Source organism: Rhinatrema bivittatum, chromosome 13 (assembly GCF_901001135.1).
Source record: "Rhinatrema bivittatum chromosome 13, aRhiBiv1.1, whole genome shotgun sequence".
NCBI lineage: Eukaryota > Metazoa > Chordata > Amphibia > Gymnophiona > Rhinatrematidae > Rhinatrema > Rhinatrema bivittatum.
In genome coordinates this window covers 57241211-57268000 of record NC_042627.1, presented here as the reverse complement: position 1 = coordinate 57268000, position 26790 = coordinate 57241211, and the positions used below count along the sequence as shown (strand labels likewise).

The 26790-nt window shown below is 43.2% G+C and overlaps 1 protein-coding gene across 3 annotated transcripts in view; it reads right to left on the bottom strand.

Moving 5' to 3' along the window:
- The window catches only part of SLC12A1 (solute carrier family 12 member 1), a 122652-nt gene that overhangs the window by 43766 nt on the left and 52096 nt on the right, over positions 1-26790 (bottom strand). For all 3 annotated transcript variants that reach the window (XM_029575062.1, XM_029575061.1, XM_029575060.1), the window contains exons 12-18: positions 24562-24669; positions 23604-23727; positions 18941-19042; positions 17215-17370; positions 11671-11770; positions 11444-11555; positions 5993-6133 (exon numbers count right to left, since the gene is read on the bottom strand). In XM_029575062.1, coding sequence (XP_029430922.1) covers positions 5993-6133; positions 11444-11555; positions 11671-11770; positions 17215-17370; positions 18941-19042; positions 23604-23727; positions 24562-24669 — 843 coding nt within the window. The remainder of the gene's footprint in view (positions 1-5992; positions 6134-11443; positions 11556-11670; positions 11771-17214; positions 17371-18940; positions 19043-23603; positions 23728-24561; positions 24670-26790) is intronic.

The window sequence follows — 26790 nt, the reverse complement described above, 5'->3', positions numbered from 1 at the left end:
GGAAAAGAAGATGTCGAGCAGGTGAGCCAGAGGGGGCTGGGGAGACAATTCATTTTCGCAGTCTGAGCGAGTTCCCCGGAAAGATACTATTTTGTTGTTATGTTCGTGGACCCTTGGGCTGGTTGGGACAGGAGATGGAGTGCTGTGGAAGTCCACAGCGAATGTCCCAACCAGGAGGCGGTACGGGAGCTCGGTGCTGGCTGACGCTCTGGTCTATGGTGAAGTCCTTTGCGACCAAGGACAAGACCCTCCCTGGACGGATGGATGGTGTTGGACCGGAGAGGAAAAAGAGTCTTCGCCCTGGAGACCGGCACTCCCCCGGGAGGAGCCCTTAGGAGTCCAGCCGCTGGGACTTTAGGAGATTCACCCTGGAAGCCGAAGTCCCCCCAGGAAGAGCCCGTAGGGACACGGCCGCTGGGACTTAGGTGACTTCCTTTTGATGCGGATGGTCCGGATGCAGGCGCCTCCAGCAGGTCGTAGGAAATCCTGAAGTCAGTCCAGGAGTCAGGGTCCGAGGATGATCCGCAGCTAGTCCAGGGGTCGGTATCCAGAGAGCGGTCCACAGCCAGTCCAGGGTCAGAGCCAGTGAGCGATCCAAAGCCAGTCCAGGGGTCAGAGCCAGAGAGCGATCCAAAGCCAGTCCGGGGGTCAGAGCCAGAGAGCGATCCAAAGCCAGTCCAGAGGTCAATACCAGAAGAATCCACAGCAAGGGGAGCAGGCAGAGGCGGGACGAAGACAACCAGGAATGCAGCAAACACAGGACAAGTCCAGGAACCTTGTTGCAAGGCACTGGAGGCTCCTAGAAGCAAGATACTTAAGGCTGAAGGCGTCAGACGTCATCCCCAGCTGCTCAGCAGATTTTCCCCTCGCTGGCCCCTTTAAGAAAGGCTCCTCCCCGCGTGTGCACGTCAGGGGGTGGGGCCAGCCGTGCCGAGTCGTCGACGTCTCTCCCGGGGAAGGAGAAACATGCTGGAGGGCCTGCAGGCCCGGGGAAGACCCGAAACGGCCTGGGCCGCCCCCGAGGTAGGTGGAGGGACCGGGGCACGGCCCGGGACCGCAACATTTGTTTTGCTTTGGGTTTTTTTCCTTTGTTATTCGTATTATTTATTTCAGTTTGAATAAATAAAACAAAAGACAGAACAAAATGAAAAACAAAACTAAACCAAAATTTTTTCAGCGCACACACCTAGTTGTTAAAATGCACATGTACTTCTAGGCAGCTGAAAATCCACAAGGCCTACCCTATTATTACCCATATAGGTCCTGACTAAGCCTTTGAAAATTTACCCTGTAATTACCAGATACTAAACTGATGCAACTGACAGAAATTCAATCAACAATGCACATCTTAAATTTTTTTTAGATTTACATGAGCTGGCGATGAGAGGGCTCATCATATTCTACATGACCTGCCTCAGCATTCCAACATTGCTATGAGATAATGCCATTGTTGAAATCCATGTGGGATATGAAAAGAGGCTTTAAAACATACCAACCACATTTCTTTCACTTGCCCACCCTCTCCTATGTTGACCATCTCTCTATTTCATGCTACTCAATAACCTCTCCAAGATGATCCCATATTTAAATGTTTAATGTATTTGACAAAGGTAACGCATAAGTTCCTGCAAATTTTGTTTAAATGTAAACCAATGTGATATGTAAAATCGAACACCGGTATATAAAAGTAAATAAATAAATAAATAAATGATTTATTTTATTCAGAGCATGATCCTTCTCTAGTATTTACACTATAAAAGAAAATTCCTTTGTCTTAAGAAACCCAGTGAAGTGTTTGGGTGGAGATGATGTTTGTATCAAGCTAATTAATGTCTGAAGAGAAAAGCTTTAGAGTTTAAAAGATCCCTTAAAGGGTGGTTCAGTGGCTAGGGATTTGGGAGGGGATATAAAATATGAGAAAATATCTCAGGGTAGTTGTGAATGAAGGCTTCTGAAGCCAGACCCCAGCCTTGGTTCTGTTGAAGCTGAAAGTCCAAATGAGCAGGGTGAAATTGACAGGCCTACAATACAGCTACAAGAAAGGGTTCTTGGTAGTTTCAAATGCTTGTATTTTTAAACATTTGTTAAAGGTATCATGTCTACCCAACAATCTTGTTGGTTTTATTTCAAATAAATTGTATTTTTGGTGGGCTAAAATATAGCTTCTTTCTATTTTCTTTCTATTTTAATATAGGGATAATTATTAAAAATCTCCACTGGTATACTTCTTACTAATGGAAGATATGTTTCTTACCGCCATGTCTATAGTAAATGTAGTTCTGGTACAGCAGTTAAATATACAGTGATTTATGCTAAGATGTCACGAGTGTAATAAATAGCAACTGGAACTAAATTGTACAACACATTGATCTGGGGTATTAGCAAGCCCCCAGACTGTTCAATTACTACGTTTGTGCAGACATTATATAAACATTGTCTTCATTGTGTGGAAAAGGAACAGAAGAGACATTTCAGGGGTTTGTACGGTGGATCAATTCTCTTGATCCCCACTTGATGTTTATATGGCCCAGATGCATACACAACAAATTGCCTTATTGGACCTATTATCTATTTATAAAAATTTCTTGTCCGCCTTATTACTAATTTCTGTCATGGCGGATAACAATAAAAACAATTTATAATAGCAAAAATCACTTTAAAAATCACAAAATACATACTAATCATAAAGCACATCATTAAAAAAATTGCCTTTAAAGCTTTTCTAAAACACTTACAGTCTGACATTTGACATAAACCAAGAGGGAAAGCATTCAAGTCCATTAAGAAGACAAATTCTGGCTTTATAACATCTTTACACCATAACGCTACTGACAGCAATAGCCTTCAATGCTACGACTCATCCTACCAGTCTAAAACAAAGTCCTTCAGTTAGTCAGTTCCTCTGTTTTCAATGGATCTGCACCTCTTTGCAAGATTTTCAAGAATAAATTAAGAAGATGTCTGGTCGTTTCATTGAAAGGGGATATCCATGATCAGTGGTACACAGAGCATATAAGCATGCTCGATTCTGTCTTAGAGATTATTTTTACCCCAAACCCGTGAAGAGTCTTCAAAGTTAACTTGTGTCCGCCTTTTTCTGCAGGTGTACATATTATATGTGCAGCTATTTTTAGATACTAGCATATTCTCCAACTCCATCCTGAGTTCATAGAATCTCCACCCATTGCTTACAAGCATGGTAAAAATTTGAGTGATAAACTTATAAGAACATAAGAACATGCCATACTGGGTCAGACCAAGGGTCCATCAAGCCCAGCATCCTGTTTCCAACAGTGGCCAATCCAGGCCTTAAGAACCAGGCAAGTACCCAAAAACTAAGTCTATTCCATGTTACCATTGCTAGTAATAGCAGTGACTATTTTCTAAGTCAATTTAATTAATAGCAGGTAATGGACTTCTCCTCCAAGAACTTATCCAATCCTTTTTTAAACACAGCTACACTAACTGCACTAATCACATCCTCTGGCAACAAATTCCAGAATTTAATTGTGCATTGAGTAAAAAAGAACTTTCTCCGATTAGTTTTAAATGTGCCACATGCTAACTTCAAGGAGTACCCCCTAGTCTTTCTACTATCCGAAAGAGTAAATAACTGATTCACATTAACCCGTTCTAGACCTATCATGATTTTAAAACCTCTATCATATCTCCACTCAGCCGTCTCTTCTCCAAGCTGAAAAGTCCTAACCTCTTTAGTCTTTCCTCATAAGGGGAGCTGTTCCATTCCCCTTATCATTTTGGTAGCCCTTCTCTGTACCTTCTCCATCGCAATCAGACTTTCACAAACAATTTACCTCTCTAGGTGGAGGACGTCATAGACCTTGTGGTTCTTGTTTTGTATGTTCAGTGGTGTTGGACACTTCTTCTATCTACATTCCTGCAGCTGATTATACTATATAGCTGCGATATGAAATGGACTGTACCACGAATGGTGTGATCTCTACTGCAACTTATGTTTGTAAAACTTCTTCATATGGGAATGCGTATTGTGGAATACAAGAGTTGCCTTAAGAATCAACACTTGACAGCTCCACTAGTCTCTCATTGTCTGGCAATATTCATTTGCAGAACTGCGGTTCTGTGTTATTGATGTGGGTTTTAAAGACTGGCGAGGTAGTGATTTTAACAGGAATTTGCTCCATTTAGAACAAAAGTGGATTTATTGCCTGAAATCGATGGCCCCTTTGAGTCTAAATTCAGAGAGAGCTGGCTTGTTTTTTGCAATATTCAAGATAGCTTTTTGTGTTATTAGTATTTTATTTGTATTCTGGACTCTGCCTATTAAACATGATTTTTGAAGATTGAAATTTTTGAAGTCAATTATTGTGTTACTAACCTACTTTTTATTTTCAGAACCAATGATCAACCATGCTGCACGTTGATGATATCATCCGTTTATTGACAAAAGTCAAGTCACGTCATGGCAACCTGAGAGTGTGACTCCATTTTCCGTGAGATCTGCTGGTTGTGGTGAGATTGCTGGACATCACAATTGTTATAAACTGTTGCGATCCCCCCTGTTGCTGCGCTACAGGAGGTATCTTACCTTCCTCCCGGAGGCCGCTTCGAAGCCAGGGCCTCTCCTGTGCACCATCCGGGACTTGCTCCAGGGCCTGGGAGGCTTAGCTGTTCCTGAGGCCTGCTTGTGGCTTGCATGCCTGCGTTTGGACTTCCTGTTTGGCGACGCCCTTCTCCTAGGGGCCGGCCTGCAGCTCTCTACCCCACTTATAGGGCCAGCGAGGGGCGGTCCTGGCAAACTCCTCCCAGGGAGTTGCCTACAACCTCCAGTATATAAGGACTTTCTTGTCACTTGCAACTTGCCTTCGGATCGGGTTCTACAGTTGCCTGTAACCTTCTCCTCGATCCAGGTCATCCGTCGTCTTGCTTGTGTTGATGGTGCCTTGTCCTGTCTCTGTCCGGATGTCTGCTACCTGATGTTACCTGATGTCTGCCTTGATGTGTTTCCTGATGTCTGATCCTGTGCCTGATCCAGTTCCTGCTTTCCCTTGATGTTCCTGCCTAGAGCTGCCTGGAGTGCAGCGTTCCTGCCTTGAGCTGCCCGGAGTGCAGCGTACCTGCCTTGACTGCCTGGAGTGCAGTAATCTTCTGCTTTGTCTTCCTGGTGCTCTCCCGCTCTCAGCATGGTCCGCGACCAGCCTTCCTGGGCTGAGTAGGGCGCGTATGGGACGGGGTAGTCCGCGACTCAGTCCCGTGGGTGGGCTGAGTAGGGCGCCCTGAGGGACAGTGCCCATGTCTTCCTTCCAGCCCTCATCTTCGATGTCTGCACTAGCTTTTGTCTACGATGTCTGCACCTGCCGTCTACGATGTCTTCAGTGTAAAGGACTCTGTATGCCCTCGCCTCTGTCCGGCCTGCGGCCCATTGCCGTACCCAGCGGCAGGTCCGAAAGGGCCGGGAACAGTCGGAGGACCGTTCATCAATCAACTTCCCAGTGTTGGTTGCCATGGGCGTGCAGGTCCGGCTGAGGGTCAGACTCCACTCCTTACTGCCTGCTACTGTACCCGCCTGGCTCACCATGCCTGCTCAGCTCACCTCCCACGGTGTGGCTTGGGGCTCCTCCTTGAGTCCTGCCGTAGCCCAAGCGCTCACCACCCGCTTGAGACGACCGCGCTCGCGCGCGCTCGTAACAATAAACTATGATTCCACGTGAGTTAAGCCCCTGATGCAATCAAGTATCGAAACATGTGCTGGGGTCAGGCATCGTGGTGAATACTGAGGACTATTTTTATTTGCTAACAAAAATCTCACAATGTGTTAGTTATTTTATGTGGGTAAATGATTGAACAGTCCAATGGCAATTTGTTTAATTGCACAAGTCATGGCTTGCTAATTCCCCAGATCAATGTGTAGCACAATTTAGTTCCAGTTGCTATTTTGGACTTTTTAATATTATATGATTCTGTTGGCTTAGTCTGTGCACTCCTTTGGACTACGAGTGTAATAAAAACATACCTGAAGGAGACTTTTCACACCATCTCTGAAATTATCAGCAGCCACTGCCGCATAAAATGCTTTGCTTTGGTTCTTAGTAAGCCAGGCCTGTTTTTTCAAGATGCTGCTATTTATTTCTTTTACACACTGCTTCCGTGGTCCCTGTACAATATAGCAAAACACTGGTGAAAAAACACATGTATTACTGCTCAAATCACTTTATGTATTAGATGCATGCTAAAATCATAGCCGTCTAATTTTACAACTAATTAGCACACAAATGTACAACTGATTAGCATACAAATGTACAAAGGAAATGGTACACGGAATGTGTGCTTAGAGGGCCACAAACATGAATGTGTGTCTTTGCAGATTATTCAGGTATTTTTGTGCTAATTTTCCCCAAAATAGAGACAGTTAGCCCAGATGAACCCCACACATGAATTTGATCACACATGAGCCCCACACCAAACCTCTATCACACTTGATCCACCTTCTTCCCGCCCAAACCCGGATCACAGATGATGAGGTAAGACTCCCATTCCCTGCTCTCCCCCTACATCTTCTCCAGCAAATCTTCCTCCCCCCTCCTCACTGCATGATCCACTGCAGACCCCTGCTGGCTGAAGGAATTCTTTTTACCTCCTAGCAGCATCCTGTTATTGCTAAAATGGTAGTATTCCATGCCACTCACACATGCACATGCAGGCCAACACGTGAAATGGCTTAGAGTTGCCAACATTTCAGCAACAATGGGATACAGGGAAGAAGTAAGAGACACTCCTCCTGCTGGAGGGCTCTGGAGAAAGTGTGAAGGGAGGGACAGACAGACCCACACCAAGGGAGGGATTATCATTTGTGATCAGAGTTCAGGCATGGTGTGAGTCATCCATGATCTGGATTGGGGGAGGGAGGAATTTGTGTCAGAGGTGGCAGGGGGTGAACTTTTAGGAAAGAGCAAGGATGGTGCCTCCCCTCTACTTCTAAACTACTAGTGTACCAACCTACCCTGCAGGAATTTTCCATAGCCTGAGATCGGGAGCTAAATTTCATGTGCTAAAAGTGCATGCTAGATTTAGCTCCTGGTGCTGCTGCCTTAGTTCATAGTATGGTAATGACTAATGAAGTCCTTAACCTGCAAGTTAACATGCAGGAAAATTAAAATTTAGTGCAACTGCATATGCATAGGTTGAAGCTGTGCTACTGGAGGGTTCAGAGTGGGAAAAAAAGAATGTGTGAGTGTGTGTATGTATGGGAGAGGGAGAAAGGTGACTGTGAGCATGTGAGAAAGGGTGTGAATATGTGTGTGTGTGTGTGTGTGTGTGTGTGTGAATGGACATGTCAGTGTGTATATGTGAGGGAGTGTATGGTTGTGGCCAGAAGTGTGAGTGGGCGTGCGTGTGAGTGCATGTGTCTGAGAATGAAAGGAGTGAGTGTGTAAGTAAGTGTGCATGTGTATATGAATAGCATGCATGCGTGTGAGAGAGTGTGAGAGAGTGGGCACTTGAGTGTGTTAGTGTGTGTGTATTAGAGAGGATAAAGTTTATAGTTTGTGTGCATACTGCCTCACCCCCCTACCTCTTGCTAATCAACAACAATATCAGGGTGACTCCACATCAAAAGTTTCCTGAGGCCATGGGTTTGGTGGCAGCATATAACAAAGGAGTCTACGCACCAATGCACTCCTGCATTCTTCTGTGGACTAGGACTACTAGTGAGGCTCATTCTGACTTAGGTTGGGTGACTACTCCTTCTTCCAGCATATCGGTAAGATGCTATTCATATTGGAACCCTAGTGGGGTCCTGCAGGTAGTCTGTTGGATGGGTTTAACTCTGCTCACATCAATGCAGTTGACTACCTCAGAGTATCTTCCCAAATCTTGGTCACTGGCAGCAAATATGTCTTGGTACCACAGCAAGATGGATGAAAACTAGTCCCACTGGTTGGTTGTAAGGGACTCCCTTGAAGTTCTTCCACATGAAGAGGAAGAGTAATGGTGTCACTCCACTGCTCTCAGGATATAGAGAGGGCTTCCTCATCTTCTTCAGCATCCATTTCTCTGCTAGCTGAGGATATTGAGGTAGAGTATGTTTCTACCAAGATGCCTATGCATGCTCCTTGATATAGTCTGGCCTCTGTTGATGCCAGATTGCAAAGTCAAATGGGAACAATCTTTTACCAACATGCTCCTTGATGTGATTCCCTTCCCTAGGGTCAGGGGTTCAAGCACACTTTCAGTTTTGGCTTGGGAGTCTACAGTCTCTTTGGGGGTAGTATGGTGTCTGCTTCCTACATCACTCAAGTAGCAGTTTTTATATTTGTCGGCTTACAGGACGGCCCCATGAACTGTCTCACTCATCCCAACGTGGCTGTCTGTCTTGCGACCAGGACGCCGCTGTGCTCAACAAACACCGCTCTGCATGCCTCAGGATGTTACCATGCCGACATCTTCCTGGCTTTTCATAGGCACACATGCACCCAAAACTCATCCTTTTGAAGGGCCCGAGGCAGGGAAGCAGCCCCAAAGCCTGTTGATGACATCAATGATCCTCCTCCTTATAAGACTTCTTCCATGGATCATCAGACACCTGAGAAACAGGTCTCCTGATGTGCCTAGTGCCAACAGTGCATGTTGCCTTTGTTCCTGTATTCCTGCCTTCCTCTGTGTTCCAGTTGCCTTGTCCATGCCTTTTCCTTGCCTTTCCTTGCCCGTCTTGCCCCGCTTACTCTCTCCCTTGTTCTCGTCTTCTCTTGGCTTGACTTTCTGGATTCAGACCTCTGCTTGAACCTTGACCATTCCTTGATTGACATCTGGACCTGACCTTTGCCTTAGACCTGACCTTGCCTTGACTGCTGCCTGCCCTGACCTTTGCCTGGCCTTCAACTCTCGCTTGCCTGACTACCCTTGGGATGCACCTAAATCCTGCTGGCTGCCAGAACCCAAAGGCTCAACCTGAGGGGGAGGCAGGTAGTTTAGGTGAAGTTTCAGCATGTCCCACCGCAGGGTGCATTCGCTAGCTGTCAGAATGGGCCTTGTAGATTTGCCTACTAGGCTGCTTCAACCACACCACAGCCCAAAGAGCTCACGGATACCATTCTCATTACAGCAGTGTAGCTTTAGCTTCTGCAGGCACAGGGTTTATCCCAAGAAACACCTTTCCCCAAGCCTATATGGTGACATCTGCAGCTTGGAGGAAGTCCAGTCCTAGCAGCACTGTATTAGAGATCAAGGCCACTAGCACTTCCCATGAGATACTGTGATTGCGGACTCTCAAGATCACCTTGACTCCTGCTTGAGCCTTCATCACATTACCAGCCTTTGCACTCCAGATGGTCACAGACTGGGTATAATGCTTCCAAAATAATTGTCGCCTCTACCCCAATGTCCATAATAACTTCTTTCAGTCTACCATTGATAGCAATTGGTATTTGTATACAACTGGACCCGCACTGGTTTCTTTTCCTTCCAGCTGCCTGGCTCAGGATCACTTGTTCTACTAGTGTCCCAACTGTCTAAGGACTAGGTTAACAGGGACATTCTTTCTTCCAGGGTCCTTCTTCTCCACATTGAAAATCAGGCTTCTTTCTGAAGTAGGACAGGGAGTACTCACTCATTCATATACATACAGTACATGCTTACTTTCACTCACACATGCCCTCTCTCTTTTTCACATACATTTACCGAGCCTCCCTGTCTCTTCTTCAGCCGCCGTTGGGGTGGGGCTAGCCAACGGCCCCACTTGTCCTCTTCTTTCTTTTCTTCAGCTGCTGGCCACACCCTCTTGTCTGCCACTACTGTATATGTGTTACCCCATGCAGTTGCATGGTTTGGGCCTGAATTTCAAAAGCATTTACATGCTTAAAACTGGGTTTTACATGTTTAAATGCACTTTACCTGTATAAGTGGCTTTTGAAAATTGCTACAACAGAATATTACATTTACATGCGTAACTTCTTTGAAAATTCACCTGTTTGTGCATGCACACATACATACACATGCTCACTCTCATGCACATACACGCTGATTCTCTTATTCACACTCACACATGCTCTCTTACTCATGCCGGGCTTCTCCACTTTTTCTTCAGCTGCTGATGGGATGGGCTCTGCCAGTGATCCTGCCAGATCTGCTCCGTGTTTTTCATTGGCCACTGGTGGGATGGGTTCTACTGGCAGCACTGTGGGCGACTCCCCCTCTTCTGTCACCGCCACCCCATGCAGTTGCACGATTTGCAAACTCGGTAGTACCAGGCCTGCTTTCATTTTCTCAGTAGTAACGTGATGGCTCTAGTTCTTTTTATTTTATTTCTAACCCATAGGATTATGAGTTTTGTAGTCATTGTACTAATATGACTAAAGAGTCTTAGAATGGACTGGATTACAAGAAGATTTGAGGAAAATTGTAATATCCATATTTATGTAAGGATCTCACCAAAGTGTCCCTTACTATTGATTTCAGTGTCTCTACAGCAGATTCAATTAAAGTAGGTAACAATAATAACAGTGACAATAGTGTGTGTGACAATCCCCAGAGGGAGGTGGCTAGCTGAAGTGAACGATTTAACAAACTCATGAGCCTACTTGGCTCAGAGTTCCTTCCTTTCTCTCTCCTGCGCTGTGAGCATGGCTGGTGGCCCCAGCATGGGTGGGGTTCCCATGCCCCTAAGGTCAGGGAGAGTTGTCTTGGGGTCCCAAGAGTAAACATTTGAGATATTCTAAGGAGCCTGAGAGGATGTCTTTATGAAGAGGGGAATTAGTCCCATACTCCTCATCCATCTGAGAAAGATTTCTTCAGTGTTTTTTCTTGGTGGGACTGCCTTGCAGGGAGAAGGTCCTACAAAGCTGCTGCTTAAAGAAAGCATCAACACAGGAGTCTCTGATGTACATCAGGAGGAGTTTTCAAGTTTCCTACTGGGAGGAAATCTGCATCCAGTATGCAGATACCACTCGAGAAGTGCCCAGGGAGGGATCCTTGTCATGATTATCTACTGCTAGGAGGTGCAGATTTACCAGTGACTATTCTCTAGTGCTATTTTTCTGTATTGAAGTGCAGTGCACTATTTCAAGTGTAATCTCTGTGAATTTTCATTCAAGCACTCGGTAAAAGGATGCATTTTTGAATAGCAGTCGACTGTGTGCAGTGTGTTTCTTTCGACTTGAGGAAGCAGAAGACTTCTTCAAGAAATCTAGGGCCTTGAAAACCTTTTTATCTGCCCCCCGTGGGGAAAAGAATCCAGGAGCCTGAATCAGAATGTTGCCCCAAAGCCCTAAAAGCCAGTGGAATATGGACTACATTTACAATTTCTTTATTACGGCTATTCTTACCATTTGTTACTGGCCTGTGACCAGGAACTGATCAACAAAATTATCTCAACTTCTCCACAACTTCAATGAACTGTATCCATCACTGCAGGATTTTTTTTTATGGACTTGCATGAATCTGTTATAAAATATCTAAAGTCATTACTTACTACAAACACTTCACAGCATATGCAGAGACCGGTATGCTTGGTAAACAAATGTGTTATATCCAGCAGGGCAGGTCTTGACATGGGTCCTCCTGTTAGTACTATACACTGTGGCCTGGAGAAAAAAGTGCAGTGGCTTCAATTAAAGTTGGCTATAGCTTTGCCTCACCGTCCTGCTAAATAAACCCCTCTGATCTGAGACATTTGTGCTACAATACTGTGAGTGTTACCTGAAATTTTTCACATGGTCATCCACAGCGGTCAGATCCAAGGCACTATTTAATGCATTCACAAAGTAAAGAGCCTGAGCTGAAGAACCCCAGTTTACATCTATAGAGATTGGTATTAAAAAAAAAATGATAGTTATTTCAGAGTAAACTAGGTATTTTTAATTTTTCCTTCAGGCTAGATGGTGAAACTCTTGATGTGAAACACACAACTCAAACAACGAGCACTCCACCTCAACCAACACCAAATTATAAAAAACAAGGTATCCAATTGATCTTGAAAAAAAATCTTTTAATTTTTTTTCTTTTTTCTTTGGAAATGGTATCAGATTTAACATGTGCTTAAGTTATTAATCCACAATGGGCTTCAACTTGTATCATAGCCAAAGCACTCTGGTTAACCTCATTTACTTTTCCACCTAACTTCCTCCTCAATTTATTAACAACCTTAATTGTACTTATTTCTTCAAATTTGACTATTTACTAAGAACATTTTTATTTTTACTTAATTACCTTTTTGTAGCAGCTCAATCCACCCAATTCATAACCTTGAGTGCTTGAGAAACTCAACTCTTTCTTCAGGGGACAAATCTTGAAAACTTCAGACAAGCATAAGAACATAAGAAAATGCCATACTGAGTCAGACCAAGGGTCCATCAAGCCCAGCATCCTGTTTCCAAAAGTGGCCAATCCAGGCCATAAGAACCTGGCAAGTACCCAAAAACTAAGTCTATTCCATGTTACCATTGCTAATGGCAGTGGTTATTCTCTTAGGGGGTCATTTTCAAAGGAGTTACGCATGTAAATGTGACATACTATTGTAGCAATTTTCAAAAGCTATTTACTCGAGTAAAGTGCACTTACTTGAGTAAATCCTATGGACAATTCAATGGCATATATTGTAGCAATTTTGAAAAGCCCACTTACTTGAGTAAAGTGTATTTACTCGAGCAAAAACCAGTTTTGCTCGAGTAAATGCTTTTGAAAATCTGGCCCTAAGTGAACTTAATAGCAGGTAATGGACTTCTCCTCCAAGAACTTGTCCAATCCTTTTTTAAACACAGCTATACTAACTGCACTAACCACATCCTCTGGCAACAAATTCCAGAGTTTAATTGTGCATTGAGTAAAAAAGAACTTTCTCCAATTAGTTTTAAATGTGCCCCATGCTAACTTCATGGAGTGCCCCCTAGTCTTTCGATTATCCGAAAGAGTAAATAACCAATTCACATCTACCCGTTCTAGACCTCTCATGATTTTAAACATCTCTATCATATCCGCCCTTAGCCGTCTCTTCTCCAAGCTGAAAAGTCCTAACCTCTTTAGTCTTTCCTCACAGGGGAGCTGTTCCATTCCATTTTGGTAGCCCTTCTCTGTACCTTCTCCATCGCAATTATATCTTTTTTGAGATGTGGCGACCAGAATTGTACACAGTATTCAAGGTGCGGTCTCACCATGGAGCGATACAGAGGCGTTATGATATTTTCCGTTTTATTCACCATTCCTTTCTAATAATTCCCAACATTCTGTTTGCTTTTTTAACTGCCGCAGCACACTGAACCAACAATTTCAATGTGTTATCCACTATGACGCCTAGATCTCTTTCTTGGGTTGTAGCACCTAATATGGAACCCAACATTGTGTAATTATAGCATGGGTTATTTTTCCCTATATGCATCACCTTGCACTTATCCACATTAAATTTCATCTGCCATTTGGATGCCCAATTTTCCAGTCTCACAAGGTCTTCCTGCAATTTATCACAATCTGCTTGTGTTTTAACTACTTTGAACAATTTTGTGTCATCTGCAAATTTGATTATCTCACTCATCGTATTTCTTTCCAGATCATTTATAAATATATTGAAAAGTAAGGGTCCCAATACAGATCCATGAGGCACTCCACTGTCCACTCCCTTCCACTGAGAAAATTGTCCATTTAATCCTACTCTCTGTTTCCTGTCTTTTAGCCAGTTTGCAAGCCACGAAAGGACATCGCCACCTATCCCATGACTTTTTAATTTTCCTAGAAGCCTCTCATGAGGAACTTTGTCAAACGCCTTCTGAAAATCCAAGTATACTACATCTACCGGTTCACCTTTATCCACATGTTTATTAACTCCTTCAAAAAAGTGAAGCAGATTTGTGAGGCAAGACTTGCGTTGGGTAAAGCCATGCTAACTTTGTTCCATTAAACCATGTCTTTCTATATGTTCTGTGATTTTGATGTTTAGAACACTTTCCACTATTTTTCCTGGCACTGAAGTCAGGCTAACTGGTCTGTAGTTTCCTGGATCGCCCCTGGAGCCCTTTTTAAATATTGGGGTTACATTTGCTATCCTCCAGTCTTCAGGTACAATGGATGATTTTAATGATAGTTTACAAATTTTTACTAATAGGTCTGAAATGTCATTTTTTAGTTCCTTCAGAACTCTAGGGTGTATACCATCTGGTCCAGGTGATTTACTACTCTTCAGTTTGTCAATCAGGTCTACCACATCTTCTAGGTTCACCGTGATTTGATTCAGTCTATCTGAATCATTACCCATGAAAACCTTCTCCATTACCGGTACCTCCCCAACATCCTCTTCAGTAAACACTGAAGCAAAGAAATCATTTAATCTTTCTGCAATGGCCTTATCTTCTCTAAGTGCCCCTTTAACCCCTCGATCATCTGATGGTCCAACTGACTCCCTCACAGGCTTTCTGCTTCGGATATATTTTAAAAAGTTTTTACTGTGAGTTTTTGCCTCTACAGCCAACTTCTTTTCAAATTCTCTCTTAGCCTGTCTTATCAATGTCTTACATTTAACTTGCCAACGTTTATGCTTTATCCTATTTTCTTCTGTTGGATCCTTCTTCCAATTTTTGAATGAAGATCTTTTGGCTAAAATAGCTTCTTTCACCTCCCCTTTTAACCATGCCGGTAATTGTTTTGACTTCTTTCCACCTTTCTTACTGAGCTTCTCTGGGCTCCACTTAGCTCTTAACACAATTTTTGTGTTGTTAAGAAATTGAGGAGGTTAGGTGGAAAAGGTGAATGATGTTAACAGGAGTTCTTTGGCTAAGATACAGGTTGGATTAAACATTTAAGCCCATGTTAAATCTGCTACATTTCCAAAGAAGAAAGAAAACGTTTTTTATTTTAAAAGATCAATTGGACACTTCTTTTTTATAATTTGAAATGCTTGATATGCAATATATATCTAAAAGTATTAAAATAAATCTAAAGGGGTAGATTTTCAAAGGGGTATGCGCGTAAGATACGCGCGTACCCCCCGAAAACCTAGCCAAAGCCCCCCTGCGCGCAGAGCCTATTTTGCATAGGCTTGGCGGCGTGCGTAAGCCCCGGGATGCACATAATTCCTGGGGCTTGCAAAAAGGGGCAGTCGGGGGCGTGGCCAGGGGGCACGGTTAGGGATTGGGGGCATGTCCGGGGGCGTGTGGGTGGTCCGGGGGCGTGGCCGGCGGGCGTAAGTTACTACTGCCCGGAGGCAGTAGTAACTTCTCCGATAAAGGTAAAGGGGGTTCTAGATAGGGCCAGGTAGGTTAGGTAGGGGTTAGGTAGGGGAAAGGAAGGGAAGGTGCGGGTAGAAAGAAAGTTCCCTCCGAGGCCGCTCCAATTTCGGAGCGGCCTCGGAGGGAACGGGCAGCGTGCGCTGGGCTCGGCGCGCGCAAGTTGCACAAATGTGCACCCCCTTGCACGCGCCGACCCCGGATTTTATAAGATACGTGCGGCTACATGCGTATCTTATAAAATCCAGCGTACTTTTGTTCGCGCCTGGTGCGCGAACAAAAGTACGCGCGTGCGTATGTTTTTAAAATCTACCTCAACGTGTATTATCCTAGAAAACTGTTTTGAAACACAAATAATAAAAATGCAATATACCTATCCTATATCTGGGCATGTTCTGCTTGACTGCTTGCAGAAATCAGAGACCAAACTGAATAAGCTTCATCTTATTCTCTTTGCCAATGCTAACTTTGTTAAGATTAAACAGATCTTTCTAGATGGGACTTCCGTCCTGAATGTTGGTATATAAAAAACTTAAATAAATAAATAAATAATAAATATTGATTAGCAGTGGCATTAGTACTTGGCCCCATTTACCAATGATCTTTTACCACAGACACAGTCTAGAAACCCCTGTTTTCATTGGCTGGTGGGGTTTTCCTGTTCATTAAAAAAAATATAAAGAAGAATCTGCACAGCTTTTAGGTGCTTTGCCCTGGAAAGCGGGAATACACAGTAAAAAGAGAACCCGGTTTTAAGGACATTTTAAACCTCATTTTATTGTCAGAACAGGTTTGATACTGAAGATGGTTTCCATGTGCCTGTGCAAGCAGCAGCAGACAAATGCCTCATCATATGAACATAAAAACATAAGAAAATGCCATACTGGGTCAGACCAAGGGGCCATCAAGCCCAGCATCCTGTTTCCAACAGTGGCCAATCCAGGCCATAAGAACCTGGCAAGTACCCAAAAACTAAGTCTATTCCATGTAATCATTGCTAATGGCAGTGGCTATTCTCTAAGGGGTAGATTTTCAAACCGCGCGATTTGGCGTACTTTTGCTGGCGCATCAGGCGCCAGCAAAAGTACGCGGGATTTTAGTAGATACGCGCGTAGCCGCGAGTATCCGCTAAAATCCTGGATCGGCGTGCGCAAGGCTATCAATTCCGTATAGCCGGCGCGCGCTGAGCCGCGCAGCCTACCCCCGTTCCCTCCGAGGCCGCTCCGAAATCAGAGCGGCCTCGGAGGGAACTTTCTTTTGCCCTCCCCTCACCTTCCCCTCCCTTCCCCTACCTAACCCACCCGCCCGGCCCTGTCTAAACCTCCCCGCTTACCTTTGTCGGGGGATTTACACCTCCCGGAGGGAGACGTAAATCCCCGCGCGCCAGCGGGCCGCTAGCGCGCCGGGACGCGACCTGGGGGCGGGTCCGGAGGGCGCGGCCACGCCCCCAGACCGCCCCGGGCCGTAGCCACGCCCCCGGGCCCACCCCCGGAACGCTCTCGACACGCCCCGAAAACGCAGCGCGGTTCGGGCCCGCCCCCCCGACACGCCCCCCTCAGAAAACCCCGGGACTTACGCGAGTCCCGGGGCTCTGCACGCGCCGGTAGGCCTATGTAAAATAGGCTCACCGGCGCGCAGGGCCCTGCTCGCCTAAATCCACCCGGATTTGGGCGGATTTAGGTGAGCAGGGCTCTTAAAATCTGCCCCTACGTGAACTTAATAGCAGGTAATGGACTTCTCCTCCAAGAACTTATCCAATCCTTTTTTAAACACAGCTATACTAACTGCACTAACCACATTCTCTGGCAACAAATTCCAGAGTTTAATTGTGTGTTGAGTAAAAAAGAACTTTCTCCGATTAGTTTTAAATGTGCCCCATGCTAACTTCATGGAGAATCCTATTAGCCAACGGCAATACACAAGCTCTCTCTGTTCTTTTCATGACGAAGTATTGACAATGAAAATACTGTAAATTGCTTTTTTTGTTTCTTCTACCTGACAGATGCTAAACCTGCTGCTTTAATCAACTTACCTGGTTTCTTGTATGTAACATAAATGTAAAGGAACAGCTCAATGGCATACGTGATAACAGCTGCCCACCAGTTGATCACAAACATGACACCGCAGCACAGAACAGCTCCAAAAAGAGATACCCACATATTGTAATATTTGAAAGCAGGTCTCCAGCCTACATGACAGAAGGGACAGTTGTACAATAAGTCAAGTTATTGTTATTAATCAATATTATTATCAGTGCATACCAGATGTATGTAGTGCTATACAGAGATATATAAGAGCTTACAATCTAGTCAAGAAGAGCAGACAAAAAACAATGGGAAGGCCATGAATGTGAAAAAAAATAAACTGGGTGGATTATAGGTGGGAATATTCGAGGGAGGAGTAACTGACTAAGGGGGTCATTTTCCAAAGCGATGGCATACAAAAAGTCCCTTTTCACGTGCGATCACTAAATCAGGGCGGAGTCTGCACCGGAAGGGCGAAAAGGTAAGGGTCCTTTTCACTGACACCAGCCCGCCCAATAGCACCACCTTTTATGATTGGCGCTATTGAGTGCGAAAGCTGGTAGTGATAGCACCGCGGAGGTGTGATTGGTGCCGGCTTTTGCTGGACCACCAGGGGCTTTTGGCAAGTCTTGGGGGACCCTCCTGACCCCCACAAGACTTGCCAAAAGTCCACCGGGGATCTGGGAGCGACCTCCTGCACTCGGGCCGTCGGCTGCCAGTATTCAAAATGGCGCCGATAGCCTTTGCCCTTACTATGTCACAGGGGCTACCGGTGCCATTGGTCAGCCCCTGTCACATGGTAGGAGCAAAGATGGCGCCGGTCATCCAGTGCTCCTACCATGTGACAGAGTCCGGCCAATGGCACGGATACCCTGTCACATGATAAGGGCAAAGGGCCATCGGCGCCATTTTAATTAGTGGCAGCCAATGGCCCGGGAGCGGGAGGACGGCCCGGAGTGGGAGATCGCTCCCGGGACCCCTGCTGGACCACCAGGTACCTTTAAAAAGTTTTTTGGGGGGTCGGGAGGGTGGGGGAAGCTAAGGGGTTAGTTTTAAAGGGTCAGGGTGGGTTTTTTGTTTATCGGCTCGGGCGCAGCTGATAAACAAAACCGCGATCGGGCCCGATGCAAAAAAACCCACATGTGAATCAGAACCAGAATCCGAACCGATTCCGGTTCCGATTCACATCTCTAGTAAAAACTGCTTTTCTGTGCACCCTCAGACTTAATATCATGGCGATATTAAGTCGGAGGTCCCGAAGGGTAAAAAAAAAAAAGAAAAAAAGAAAAAAATTTTTTAAATAGGCCGGCGGCTGTCGGGCCAAAAACCGGATGCTCAATTTTGCCGGCGTCCAGTTTCCGAGCCCATGGCTGTCAGCGGGCTCAAGAACCAACGCCAGCAAAATTGAGCGTCGGCTGTCAAACCCGCTGACAGCCGCCGCTCTGGGTCAAAAGTAGGCGCTAGGAAAGCACTAGTGTCCCTAGCGCCTCCTTTTGCCCGTTTCTACCGCACCACCTAATTTAAATACAGAATCGCGCGCACAGGCAAGTGGCCTGTGCGCGTGCCGGGAGAGCAGATGTTCGTCCGCTCTCCCGCGGACTTTACTGAATCGGCCTGTGTAAAAGGTAAAAGGAGGAAGCAAGGAGAGACTAGCTGCACTTCATGGCCCTTATCTACCATCGTAATCTATATTGCTGTGCTTTTATTTATTTCATTTTAGAAAACAAGGCTGACCTGGTGATTTTGCATATGATGCATGGAAACAGGAGAAGTTAATTAAAGCATATGAAGCCAGGAAGAAGTTGGAGATGATGGGTGCGATGGTGTTCAGCTCAGCTGTAAGAAAACGAAAACATGACACACAAGTCTAGAAGTGTTAATTGATATTGCACAGCCTGATATTATTCTGGTAGGGTACTAGAAATATCATGCAGTTTAGGCTAGATTTCTAAGAACTTTCAGTTTCTCTCAAGTGATGTCATTAGAACCCAGTTCTAAAATTTCATTTAGAACTTCCAGTTATGAAAGAAGCACCTCATTTTCTTCAGCTTTTGCCTATAGAAAGATGGGTTATAAATTGCAACTCAAGTTGTATTAATTGAAGGGAATACAAGCTCAGTATTCGTTTCTCTTCTCTTGGAGTAGGACTTATTGACTTGGCCAAAGTTTATGAATGTTTCTGGACAGTAGCAGCTCAAGGCAATCTGCTGCCTGAGGGATGGATGAGACTGCGCCCCACTCCCCTTCCTGGCATGGTACAGGTCAGATCATCAAGAAGGGCGGGGGGGGGGGGGGTGTCTCTTTGTAGTCTGGCCCTTTCGGTGAATCTGAATGCTGCAGAAGGGGGAAAGCGGGGGGTCAGAGTACCCCATGTCAGTGATAATGTGTCTAGGAAGATGGCAGCCCTGCCACACTCCCAGGAACCCTAAGACCTGCCTCCCACCTTTTCCCCAGCATTCTCCCCTGCAGAAGTGGGAGATGGGTGAATAGTGGGGGTCTCTTTGTGGCAAACTCTCTCCAGGCCAGTGCAAGGGCATTTGATACCACACCCCTCCTTCCCTGCCCACACCACACCTTGTGCCCACACCCCTCCTTCCCTGCCCTCACCATACACATTTAAAAATTCTGCATTTATAATAATCAATTTTACATGAAAAAGGACAACAAGCGTACAGTCTTCTGAGGTAAAATATCACAAAATATCACAAATGTGCAAAAAAACCACACTCGGAATGCATATGATATTAGGCCTATAGTAATGCATGTTGAATGGGGGCTATGTCCTCAGAAAGCCTAGAATTACAATTACAATATTTGTAAACCTCGCATACTAAAGCAGCACCAACTGCCAGTCCTCAAACAGTAAAATCCCCAACTATGAAATGGCAACATTGTAAATATTACACTAGGCCCTAAACACCAATACACCTCCTGTTAGGAAAACAGAACAAGCCAGCCTGCTATAGATCCCTACATAGAAACTACATGGCAGCAAAATACCTCATCTGAGTCACACATGCAGAATATAGACAGAGCCTCACCCAATGCAGAATAATGAGACCATAAAGTCTCAACAGAAATGAACTGGAAACCTCAACAAACCAGACTGCGTGCAGAGCAATAATGGAAAAATAGAAATGTCACTCCTCAAAGAATACAAATCATCAATCATAATAGTAAAACATACTAATAAAAAGAATAGCAGCCAATAATTAAAAATTCATAAAAATTATATCATTTCCACAAACATCAATAAATATTTCAAAATAGCAGACATCAAATAATACCCAACAATTAAAATTGATAAGGATAAAAAAATCCCCCACTTTCCATACCTGGGAACTTTTGATTTCCAGTCACGCTGAGATTGTCCCTAAAATATACTTCAATTCTTCCAATTCCTAAGAAACCCAACATAGATACCTCTGACTTATTCTCCACCCTGTTGCCTCTCTAACACCCTTGGCAAAAATCATTGAATCTGTGGTCCTACATCAACTATCAGACTATATCTCTGATAATTCTATTTTTCACCCTAATCAACATGGCTTCCGAAAGGAATACAGCACCGAAACACTCCTCCTTTCCACCTTTGATACCGTAATTTGAGGATTTGACACAAATACAGATTACATTTTGGTTCTTCTTGACATCTCTGTGGCTTTTGACACCATAGATCACCAGATTCTTATTAATGGGCTAAAATCTATTGGCATATCAGACACAATCCTTTATTGGTTCATCTTATTCATCTCCAATCGTTCCCAAAGAATTGATATCTCTCAACATCATTCCGACTGGTTCACTGTCAACTCGGGTGTCCCTCAAGGTTCTGCCCTATCTGTCATCCTTTTCAATATTTACCTGATACCTCTTTGTCATCTTTTGGATAGACTAGGGTTATCTTTCAGAATCTATGCAGACAATATTCATTTTTTTGTCCCATATAACAACTCTTTGTCCACAATCCTCTCTTTTGTATCTCTGTGTATTCAGTCTATTAAAACTTGGCTATCAAACAACAGCCTCAAATTAAATACCTCTAAAACAGAAATAGTTCTCCTGTCAACAATCCCTCTTTCCTCCTGTGGTCCCCCAACTCACCTCAACATCAACAACTGTGCTATTCTAATATCTTCCAAAGCGCGATACCTTGGTGTTATTCTTGACTCTGAACTTTCAATGTCCAATCATATATCCTCTATTGTCAAAAGCTCCTTTTCAAACTTCACATTTTAAAAAACGTAAAACCTTTACTATTTCATAATGAGTTCTGTTTGATTTTTCAAACCATTATATTTTTAGTCTTGATTACTGTAATGGCCTATTCTTAGGCCTACTAGAGTATACACTACACCCTTTACAGCTTGTTCAAAACGCTGCTGCCTGACTCTTACCTAACTCAAACATTAGAAATCATATTACACCAGTATTATCGGCACTTCATTGGCTCCCTGTTTCATTTCGCATTCAATACAAAATTCTATGTATCATTCACAACCTGATTCATAATCCATCTACTCTATGGCAGTGCATGGTACTCAGGATTTACCAACCATCAAGACAATTATGATCTTCTGACAAATGTTTACTTGACATTCCCACCATTCATCTTGCCAGACTAGATCTTACTGGATGCCGAGCCTTTTCAGTTGCAGGCCCTTCTCTATGGAACTCTCTTCCAGACAATCTTAGACTAACTTCCTCCAGCAAAGTCTTTAAGAAACTTTTAAAAATGTATTTATTTAAACTTGCTTTTAATTAATCTCTTTATTTTAACACATTACTTATTACACTCTTATGACTACTTTGCTTTTTAATTTGTGTAGTGTCTTTTTTGTTATGTTGTATTTTTATTATACATGTGTAACATTGTAAACCACTTGGGTCTACCTCCATTGTATCAAGCAGTATATAAGAGTTTTTAAATAAATAAATAAATAAAAATAGTGGGATTGGGGTGCACAAACTTTCTCCTCTCTTTCGTATATATCTGTAGACACACACACACACTCACACACACACACACACACACACATAAACGTATATATGTTCATTCACATGCTTCCGTTCACACTTTCCTGGGCAGCTCCAGCTCTTCTTTGGTTGGGATCCGCCAGTAGCCCTGGGTTTTCCTCTTCACTTCGGCTGTTGGCAGTTTGGGATCCGCCAGTACACCCATTCTCTCTCTCTCTCACTCTCACACACATACACACACCATAGGCAGGTGCTCATGCTTTTCTTACACACATACACACACACACAAACCAGACATGCTCCCATGCTCTTACACACATAAACCAGGCAGGCTCCAGTGCTCTTTCATACACATACACACAATCCAGGCAGGCTCCAATTCTCTCTCTCTCACACACACCATACAAACACAACCTAAGCAGGCTCCTATGCTCTTACAGACACACAACCCAAGCAAGCTCCCATGCTCTCTCAAACACCAACCCAGCAGGCTCCTATGCTCACACACACACACACGCGCACGCACACTCACACATCAGCAGCCCCACTGGTGCTTGTCTTATTCCTCCTGCTGCTGGAGTCTCCATAATAAATGTAAAAGAAGGAAAGAAGAGGCCTGGGCAGTTGCCAGTGGACCCCCATCCCATTGGTGGCGAAGAAAAGAAGAGGCCCGTGCATGATCCGACCAGGAGCAGGAGAGAGCCTGTTTACCTGCTTTTCCTCGTCCTGTGCTAGCCCTGTGGTATTCAAAACTCGCGGTGCTAGCACTTCTTTCATGCTGATCTTGTGCATCATGAGATCAGCATAAAGGAAGAGTTTGCCCCACAAGGACATGAAGTACACCAGCAAGTGTGCTAAAATCAGTCTTCTTGCTCAGTGTGGAACGGGCCATTGACTCCCATTTTATCTATTTTCAATCCTGCTTTCTTACTTTTGCCATTCTAATTACAAAGGTATTTAAACAAGTGACTGAGTCAAGCACTGCAGTAAATACTGAAAATAAAAACAACAAACATCCTCTATAGATTAGGGTTTCTAACATAGGGTGATTCCATTAATGCCTCTTGTAATGGAAGCAAACATTGTTGCCAGTAGGCACACTTATTTGCTCAACCTTATTTTAAAGATCAATGAACTGAAAGCTTCCCCTTCTGAGAAAATTCAAATGGGTTAAATAAATATTTCATGTCTAAATTTTATAACAGAGCACTGACAAATAAGCAGTTTCAAATATCTAATAAATAAGTAACCCATGAATGTAGAAAAAACTCAAGCAAACTACTATAATATGCATAAATAAGAATAGTGGTTAAAATAATAAAAGTTATGTTATTTCCCTGCAGTTAAACCTATAAGCATATTCAACAGCTTACTATTCATTTTACTAAACACGTTTTGGGAAATTATCAGTTGCACTGACCAATCAAAATGAATCCCATTGCAATAATGAAAGTGAGAACATATCCTCTGATTGGCTCATTGTTTTTTCCATGTCCTTTGGCAAAAAAATGAAGACCCTTATATATGTTGTCCTTACAAAGAGCCTGTTGAAAAATCAGAACAGGTTAAGGTTATGGAGTTTATTTTATTAAATCTGTAAAATGGTAATTCTTCAATTGTGAATCAGTAATTGGACTACATACATTAGAAGGTACAATATCATTTCTTTCAAATAAGTTGCTCCACTATAGAGTCAGTTGATTTCACTGCATCACATTTAGAGGGCAATTTTCAAAGCAATTTGTGTGGGTAAAAAGTGATTTATCTATATCATCTGGTTTTCTGAAAATAGCTCTCATCTAAATTATGTGTGGAGCTCCATGGTCTGTGCATTTTTAGCAATATTTAGGGCAGCCATTCCCGAAGGCATATTTAAGATGGGAAGAAAATCTATGTGCATAGATTGCATTTTTAAATTTTCCTTTGTGCTTTTCCAGCAGGTGCAAATATACGTGGGTACTTTCTACCCGTAGCAAGTTTTAAAGCAAAAGTACACACATACTGTAACTTTGAAACTTGGGACAAACTCTGCTGGTGCAGACCTTGACACAAAATAGGCATTTTCAAAATTGCCTCCTTATTGCATAATCTGTTTTCTGTAGAAGAAATTTGGTTAGGTCGGTCTAGACCAGTGATTCCCAATCAAGTCCTTGGAACATGCCCAGTCAGTGGTTTTCAGGATGGCAGTGGAGGCAGTGCATACAATACATTGTGGATGTCCTGAAAAACAGACTGGCTGGGTGTATTCCAAGGATTGGGATGAGAATCAGTGGAATAGAATATTTACATATGTTTTTGATGTAAAAATATTTGAATTTCATTTAAATACAGATTCAGTTCAAGCAAAAATATAGAATGAGATAATCAATTTTCCATACCTGAAAAACCTTGGGTGCACTGACAAGTGATGCCAGCGCTGAAGAAAGTGTAGCAGAGAAAATTCCTGCAGTAATTAGGGGACCAAAACCAGAAACCATGCTCATAACCTTTAGGAACAACAAAGATTATTTATTTATTTATTTATTTGCTTTTATATACCGACATTCGTTGGCGTACATCACATCGGTTCACATAACAACAATTGGAATAGTATGACAAGGGTCGTACTATTTTACATTTAACAAAAACTGGTTGGAACTAAGTATACAATGTAACAAAAATTTAGGGAACGAGCTTTAAATAAACGAGTGGTGGAGAGTCTTGAGGGGGCACATGTATCCAGTATAAACATTTGAGCAGGGGAGACGGAGGGTGTTAAAAGGGGGGATGGGTTAGGTGGGGGTGTTGGTAGACGCTTAGGAATAACCAGGTTTTCAATTTCTTTTTGAAAGAGTGGAGGGAGGGTTCCAGTCTGAGTTGGGGGGGAAGCTTGTTCCAGAGGGTGGGGCCAGCTACAGAGAAAGTGCATTGTCTGGATATATTGTAAACATGAATTGTTCTTTATCAGTTTCTTTAAATTGCAATCTGTTTGGCAGATTCCATCAATCAGACCGCATATTTAGAGATATGTGTTCTATGTAAACTGCTTAGTAGTTTAAGTAGGCAGTATAGAAAAACTTTAAATAAATACATGAAAATTAGCAGGTAAGAACCAATTTTCCCTTCCTTATTATCTCCCAGACCAGTCCAGGTGATTGGGATGTACCCAAGCTTTCTTAACTGGGCAGGAACCCAAAAGACCCACTCACAACACACTCTCCCCAAACCTAGTGATGTCTAGACCAAGTCACCTCTCTGCAAATCTCCTGCGGCGACACCAACTGACTCTCTTCTCAAGAGTGGAATGTGCACTAAGACCTACAGGAACCTGTAGCCTCTTGCAAACGTATGTTGAAGCTATGGCCTGCTTAATCCATCTTCAATAGATGCTTTTGATGCCTTCTCTCCTTTATTTCAGCCACTAAACAACACAAAAAAATGGTCTGATTTACGAAGTATGATGAATTTGTTTTGGACACTGGGGTCCCCCAAGGGTCAGCCCTTTCAGCAGTATTGTTTAATGTATATATTGCTCCAATTTGTCAAGTTTTATCACAACTTGATGTGGGCTATCGCCTTTTTGTTAACGACATCCAGTTTTTTGCGCCCATCTTTGAAGCAATTGACTGTTCTCTCAAGAAGACTTCTTATTGTTTAAATTCTCTTAATGACTGTTTGTCAAAAAATAAACTCCTTTTAAACATGTATCTGGCAAGATACCCTGACATGAGGGTCCCGAAATCTTTGACTTTGGATGGGGTTGAAATTCCAGTAGTGGCCAAGGCAAGAAATCTCAGTTTCATTATGGATTCTACCTTGTCACTAAAGACTGAAATTTCGAGAGTCGTGAAAGGGATGTTTTTTAAACTTCATATGCTCCGCAGATTACAACCTTTCTTAAACGAGTCAGATCTGTTACCCATTCTCTTGCTCTTTCTTCTTTAGATTACTGTAATGCCTTGTACTTGGGTCTCATGCAAAAATCCTTGAAGGCATTACAGTATGTTCAAAATTCTGCCGCCAGGATAATTATCAGGACGCCGATACATGAGTAATTTCACCTGTTTTAAAGAGTTTACACTGGCTCCCTATTAAATGGAGGATTTCTTTTAAGATTTTGATGCTAGTTTTAAAAGGTTTAAATGGTGTTGTTCCTCCTAGTTTTAATGCAGCCCTAAAATTATATTGTCCATCACAAACCTTAAAATCCTCTAGCCAAATGCTTCTGAATGTTCCTTCGTCTCAGGAGAGACTTTTCTATGTTCAGGGCCCTGTTTTGTGGAACTCTTTCCCTCGACATTTACAAGACTGTTAAAATTTAGGAAACTTCTAAAGACTTTTCTATTTTCCCAGGCATTTTCGCTTAATGTATAGCCAGTAATGAGCAGATTTTTTATGATGAGCACTGATGTGTAAGAACTGAAGGCCAGCACTGAATATGGACCAACTATGACTATGAATGCAGCCAGTTTGAGATAGATACTTGTATTTATTTTACATGTGTCTTATTTATGTTTTATTATTTAATGTTTTTATGAATATTTTTTGTAAACCGCTTAGAAATTTTTGATTTGCAGTATACAAGTTTTTAAATAAATAAATAAATAACCTTCAAATATCTAAGAAGG